Here is a 7480-nt window from a genome sequence, read left to right as displayed (position 1 = left end):
TCAATTATAGTCCTAAAAAAATCCCAAGTAATGGATTGACTCGTAATATCTTCGTTCAGGTGTGACTATTATTGGCTATTACATGACACTTTTTCCCCCATACCTAGCCTTTCCTGCTTTCTTTCCATTTTCGGCAGGAGCAACCTATAGTCCGACAAGAAGTTGTAGAAAATTATTGAGGGCGCCACTTCCTACATTGTCACATCTTTAACGTAAAATGCATAAATATGACATACAATACATTATGACTTAAAACTTTATGGGAAACAAAGGAACCCCGTTTAAAACACTCTCTTCGGCCCATTCGTTTCGAATTTCCTGTTTTCCGCACTTGTATCGTAAATAACTATAATTGAAGGGGTGTCAAGGGGGTTAAAATAAAAATACAATTCATCATTGGAATCACTGCGAGTTTATTTTATACTTTTATTACACTCAACTGTTATTCTGAGAATTCAAACGCAGATTTCAGTAAAGGAAATCTTAAATCACTTTAAACAAGTCTGAAATGACAGTTTCGTTTTGCGAGTCAGATTCAAAGATACTTATAGTACTAAGTTTTCCGACAACTGATATGTGCCAACTGCCCGAGACGATTCCTTATTCACATATATCAACAACATCAAAACAAGTAAAGACACTCATGCGCAGCGGCTGTTGACACCCCTGAACACGTATAGGGTTGTCACTCTACTCCAATCTCCTTTAGGCTTAAACTTCAGCCACTGAGCATGAAGAATTTCGTTCGTTGACCTTTTATACTCCTATATGTTACCCGCAATAATATTGTAGTGCTTGTAGCTATGTTATAAATTTAAAAGCTATAGTATAGTGAGCGTGTTACAGATTTAATACAATAATAGGTCATCATCATCATTTAGGGTACACTCCTGGCCCTAGGCTGTCTCTCACAAAATAGTTTAGGCTATACATATACGTACACATTTAAATTTCTTCGCATATATGCAGTTTTCATCACGAGTCTTCGCCGACGAGTAACTTATGTATATCCAATGGAATTGCGTAACTTTCAGTAATATAACTGTGCCGAGTTTATTAATCTTAAGCGAGACATTACGGGTTACAGGTCAATGTATGAAATTATTCGTGCTCAGCGATCGCACTTTAATCGATGTGCGCTCTATAGCCATCTATACCGCAGTTACTTTTTGTATAACGTTTCCAAGTGTTACTGCTACATTAGGTATTAACTATCTGTAGCCATAAAAGTATTGCTCTACAAAAGTTAACCCGCGGTGTAAGTGGTGTGAATCTCAAAAACATTGGTCTGACATGACTCGCTCCTTACGCCTGAAATCTCTCCTACACTACTAACTAGTGTCAAAACTAGCCCAGAGATGTCACTAGCCGCTTCGCCCTCCTCATTAAAATCGATTCCATATTACAATCTACAACAATAGTACTTTAAGTGTCTTCACCGACTGAATAGATGTTTCAACTTACAACAATTTAGAGAAGCCTAACTCGTACGTGGCCGGAGCCACCACACCTACCTACTTACTCGATCATACACGACTATGAAACATTTCTGTACACCCCACATCCGAACCAGAACTTTAAAAGTATAACAAAACTCACTAACTAAACGTTTAACACATATTTTTTTCTTTGATCAACGATGGCAAACTATAACTTTTACAATATAACACAATATTAGTTTAGGCTTAAATCGGCAACGCTTCGGTTTCTCGGTTAAATCAGAATAATATTAATTAAAGAAAATTTTCCGAAACTCCGAAGCGCTGGCGATGCTTAAAAAAATCGATGATAATAAAAACGCAGATCGTGCATACATTAAATTACGAAAAAAAGAAAAATCTAATCCTAAGTGTGTCAGCAAAATATAGTGCAGTTAAAATTAGAATTGCCACTTAATTAACTTTGACATATAATTGTTATCTCATAAAAAAATATTTCTGTGTATAAAATGTTCACCCGAGTATAACAAGAGGTGTTATTCTGTTAAAAACCAGGCTCGCCACTTTCGGAGGTGCGTTTTTCTTAATATCCTTAATCGTTCGTTCCAAAAGAGGTTTAACAGATTTTTTAAAACTACTGGCAGTTTATTTTTGAACACGAAAAAACCAGCATATGACATTCCGAAGGCGCTGACCTTAATTTTTAACCCAATCGCACCAAGCTTTATTTTATCTGTAGATAAAAAGTTACTTCTAGCAATAACTGTGAGTATATTGTATGTCATAAGTGTGTAAATTGTAAATACATTTATATATTGTAAAAGACGGGTTATCAACGATGGTTGCTCGGCCGGGGGTCGCGAATCTATTCCTTAGTATATAATACTTATCAGGTATTTATTTAAAAGTTGTAAGTGCACTTTGATTTACGGAACTACATTTTAATGTCACTATTCACTGAAGCCGCAGATCGCCGCCTACACTCCAAAGCAATAAAAAAGGATAACTTGTGTAAACACTTTCGTACAAAACGACCAATTTTTATAGCTTCTGAGTGCACTTTGGTCTCCTGAACTGATCAGTTAAGGAGAAGGACCAACTTAACATACATAACATGAAAATAATACTGAAACTATCGAAAACATGGCGACGTCTGCTGGCGTAACTGTTTAATAGATTATATAAAGTATATAACTATAATTACTGAGGTACTTAAGTTGGCAGATTGGGAACTATTGCTTTAACTGTATTATTATAATAAAGTGGAAGATACTGATATAACATTAAAGCTATTGATTTAAGATTACACCGACTTTGGAGAAACAATGAAAGACAACAACCTATTAGATAATCTCAGAATTAATATAATAATTATTAAGGTGTTTTACACTGCATTGACTGCTACGTCTGACATTCGAATGCATCAGTTGATGCAATGTAAACATACCCTATGTCAGATGTTGCGTATGCGGCGAAGAGGCAAACGATTTTTAATAATCACACTGATTTGATATCAATTTGATACTACTCTAAGTACGCTCGCACTGCTAAGTGTAGATGAGATACATTGTAAGTCATGTCAAACAATACCAAATATATATGAGATTAAAGTTCGTCTACCGTTACCGATGCCCATTATTTAATTAAGCTATCAAATAAAACGATGAAGTCGGTATATTCTCATGTTGATTTCCACCACCTTGGCCGAGCAACTGAAATATTTCTATTATCTATTGTAGGTACTGGGTCATCTTCATCTAAAGGGGTTATTCCATCTACCTCCCCGGTGGGAGACTGTCTAATTTTCACGTTTTCGATTTCACGAAAATATCACCAATAATTGTAACAAAAAAAAAGGGGTTTGCTGGTAGTCTTTTATGATTATAATTTATTGGTTTTTGTTCTGATAATTCGTGAAATAAAAAAACTTGACAACGTTTCCTGTGAAGAGTTAAATGTAATAGCCCCTGAAGTCCGGCCATACAAATAATATGGACCGGCTACTTGAAAGACAGACGATATACTATTGCATTTTAAACATGGAAATGGTCAACAAAAATAATGTATGTATGGAAAAAACTATGTAACAAGTGCTATAACGTAGTTTGGCATTTACAATATATTATATTGTATTAGATAAATATAAATCACGTATATATCGACTTGTCCTGGAGACGCTAAATGTAAGTAATACATTAAAATTATAAGTAGTTGGAGGTAATACTTAAAATCGTTAAGACATATTCCTAAAACTGTTATTTTGTGAATCCGTTTGTGAACTTGTATGTTACTGATATGAATATTTTAATGATATCTAGTTTTTAATCTTATTTTAATTTGCATTTTTGCGTTAAATGTATTAGCGTAAGTTGCAATATTTTAATATTTATCGTTTATAAATTACGTCGCTAAGAAAACAAAAATACTTGCTTTTCATTTATGTTTGTGGGGGGGGGGGATTATTTATGGTTTTGCAGGCGGTTTAAGACTAAAAAGTCTACTGGTCAAATTGAGCAAAGAGATAAAAGCCTTATTAAATGCAGATTCCAATATACGCATAAGCAGAAGATTCGAGCTTTTTGATATTTTAGGAGGTACAAAAACTCAAAATAAGTCAAAAAAGCGCTCGATCTTCTCCGAGCGAATACAATAAAGCATTTACTGAGCCTAGTGTGACGCCCCCACAAAGTAGGTACCCCAAGTATGGTATCTTACATATTTACTTAGTAGGCTATTGTAATAGTTGTACTGTTAAGAAGGCATCTTGTTGTTTTGTGCATTACCCTACTTAGTAACACAGTCGGTTTATATATTTCATTAGTAAACTTAACAAAACTCAACTGGCAATGCGAAATTATATCGTTAAAATCAGAGGGCGATTTTATTTTAAGTATTACAAAAGTTTCTCACTTATCGACTTACTATACTTAAAAATGCAGTATTTTGGTATACATTGCAAAATATCAAACGTTTTCATCGTTTCGCTGTTTTTTTTATAGATTTCGTTCTGGTTTTGAATTTCTAAGCTGCGGTCCCGTTTTTTGCCGACACATATCCAAACTTAACGCAAATTCACTTTTACACCTAATAACAATCACAAACGGCTGTCTCCAATATTGATGTAGTACGCAGCTGTCAACTGAGATCAAAATTTCGAATTAAGAATTCCAAATAGGTGGGAAACTACCAAAAAAAAATAACGACGTCAACAACCTAGTTTACAAACAGCCAAACCGATAAGAAATAATTGCACAGCGAAAACAACAAACACAAACACTAAACGTTATGGAAAGACTAAGTCTAAGTTTCACTATGAATAAATCCATTAGTAGAATATATAAAAATCCTTTCCGTTAATGATTTTATCTATTTTACCATTTAGTTAATAATATCACGAGGCCTCTATTCCCAAATGATGCCACGATTTACGATGTAATTTCTAACTTATAAATATTTACAATTCAAACTACCCGCTTGTTGTCTCATCTAAGCTTCGGCTAATGATTCTTGTCCGAACGAACCGAACTGAACGCGTTTAAAACGAAATTACTCTCCTATACAGCCAGTATGTGTAACATTGAAATAAAAATTAAAAACAAAATAATATACTTGAGGTATTACGAAAAAGGAGGTATATGCGTTGTAAGCTGGGGATGACCTCACAAAATTAGAAAATGATTATTTCTGAAACGGGTGAACCCTGCTCTTGTTTTCTTTAATATCTAAGCTGAGGTTCAAATTACGAAAATTAAATGTTATAACTAAGTATTTGGATAAATACCAAATAACGGTCCATTAAATATAATCATATCACAAAGTACGAATATGTAACATTCCGAAAAAGGAAATAAAATACGAAATCTAAAATTAAAATTCTTAACACAAGTTATACTTATAAATTGGAAAAATAAATGCATAATCCTCGACTGACGAAGATGAAATTGTGCATTGATTGAAAATTGATGATCTGATCTTTACTGACGATTCACTTTCAGTGACTGATATGTCGGGTTTTAAATTCATAGGAAGAATATACTGATTAACAATAATTTGGATATGGCACGATACCTAATTTTATTTTTAATTTTTCTTTAGATTTTTCAGAATGTTTTATTCTACTGGAAATAAATGCATATTGGCATATTTATATCCCCTTTCTTTGGCTTGTGAAATATCACGGTGTTATATATTTTCCTTGAGGTGTCTTCGTACATATTATTTTGTGATATGTCGGGAGTTCGCCTGTAGTTCCTGATAGGTATATCGTTCGTCAATGTACACCCTGAGCAGATATGTTTTAATTTCAGACGAAACGGTTCCTAAGCAATTTCCTATAATATCATTAAATAAGTAAATAAAATATTTTTTTTACAATCTGCAGCCATCTTATGGTTATCCTAAGATTTTTGAGAATAATATAATAATAATAATCTAATAAATTTTCAATAACGAGACGTCCGCTACGTTGGTCGACATTTAAATAAGAACCACTATACACTCATAGAGAGAAATCCGAAATTGGATACAGATTAAATATAATTCTATTAATACCTAAAACTACGTAATTTATTACAGAAGAAACGATTTACTTTTACATCATGATTTGAAATCATGCACACGTAGACGATCGCCGAACCGAACCTTTTCGAAGACCCTCTCGCGGCGTGCGTGTTTCGCAACCCTGTAAGTCTCGGCGGCGGCTCGTCCGCCAACCGCCCTCGCCACGCCACACGGTCCACACCGCGCTCCTCGCAACCTTCACCAATACTTAATGGCATGAAGAAGAACGAAGGCACGGCTTCTTGATGATACCATTAGAATTGAAGCCAAACGCACATAGATTACACATATTGTTCAATTAGACATTAATTTTGTACTTTCGAAATCAGATTCTAAGAAGTCTTTGTGTTTTTTTACTCAACATCAACATTTTTAATCTAATTTTTTTTGGTTAATTAATTACTATATAATCTGTATTTTTTAAATTTAGATTTTGGCGTTCCGAAAAAGTCGCTTTAAAAAATATTTTCTTTGCATTTTAAAAATTACGGTTTAAAATTTGTACGTTCTTTTTTGTACAGTTAGCGATTCTAATTTGACACTAAACATTAATCGAAAAGTGATTTAAAAAAAAACGTTCTTCTTTTACAATACGGTTGGCATAATTTTGGCAGTACTAGAAATATTAATACTTTAGTATTGCTCTGGATTACATTGTCATTTTGAACACTGTTTGAACATTTTCGCTAGAAAATGCCAGTAACCTTAGTACTGTTACATTATAATGTCACAAAGCGAAGTTCGATCGTCGAAGCGTACACTAAGCGAAGCCCCGCGATGCGGGCACCCTTCGCCTTTCATTAGGCAAGGGCGCCCGCATCGTGTGGCGCCCGCGCGACAATACTGTTCATGTAATTTTAAAACTAACGTCAATATTTAACTAATTATAATACGATTAATTAATAATGCGGCAAAGTCCTGCATTGTTTTGGCATTGTCCGTTATATTGCACATGATGCTATCCCTTTCGTATCCGCGTCCATTGGGCCTCGCGCCGAATGCGTGCGGGTGGGCCCGAGCGCAGTCGTGCGAGGGTGAAGTAGCCACCGATTTAAGCCATGGTTTGTGGTCATTGAAGGCCAGGGGGTAGCTGGGGCGCGTGGTCGCTGGCGCCCAAGTCGAACAGGTGGTGCGGGGAGGGCGCGAGCGCGCTCTGCAGCGCCGAGGTCTTCAGCAGGCGCTTCAGCATGCCGCTGGAGCCACGGTGCTGCAGACTCTTGTGCGTCGTCAGGGAGTTCTTCGTCCGGTACCTTCGGTGGCAGAATTCGCACACGTACAGGGTGTCGGACTGCTCGTGCTTGTCTTGGAAGTGTCGCTTCAGGGAATAGTAACAAGAGAATGTCCGGCGGCAGTACGGACACTCTTGTGGCTCGTTGATCCCGCCGGCAGTCGGCGGGGGCATACGGAGGGGCGGTACAGCTGCAAAATTAAAGACAGTTCTATTACACCGCTCCATTAAGCCATTCAGCTGTGGACCGAAC

General features: G+C 36.0%; 2 protein-coding genes across 2 annotated transcripts in view; both read right to left on the bottom strand.

Annotated features, from left to right (window-relative positions):
* Nucleotides 1–3908: 3908 nt before the first annotated feature.
* LOC134653163 (histone-lysine N-methyltransferase PRDM16-like) lies at nucleotides 3909–7465 on the bottom strand. The gene has a single exon (XM_063508512.1). The coding sequence runs from the start codon at nucleotides 7453–7455 to the stop codon at nucleotides 7069–7071; it is 387 nt and encodes a 128-aa protein (XP_063364582.1). The 5' UTR covers nucleotides 7456–7465; the 3' UTR covers nucleotides 3909–7068.
* Nucleotides 7297–7480, bottom strand: part of LOC134653150 (broad-complex core protein isoforms 1/2/3/4/5) — a 54510-nt gene continuing 54326 nt past the window's right edge. The window contains exon 9 of the transcript XR_010097237.1: nucleotides 7297–7418. The gene's annotated coding sequence lies outside the window, so the exon portion shown is untranslated. The remainder of the gene's footprint in view (nucleotides 7419–7480) is intronic.

Source organism: Cydia amplana, chromosome 12 (assembly GCF_948474715.1).
Source record: "Cydia amplana chromosome 12, ilCydAmpl1.1, whole genome shotgun sequence".
NCBI classification, from domain to species: domain Eukaryota; kingdom Metazoa; phylum Arthropoda; class Insecta; order Lepidoptera; family Tortricidae; genus Cydia; species Cydia amplana.
Note: the sequence above shows the minus strand (reverse complement) of the source record. Positions and strands in the feature narration are given on the sequence as shown.

Coding starts and splice junctions, on each gene's coding strand:
- LOC134653163 (XM_063508512.1), bottom strand. CDS start 7,455: ATGGAGCGGTGTAATAGAACTGTCTTTAATTTTGCAGCTGTACCGCCC.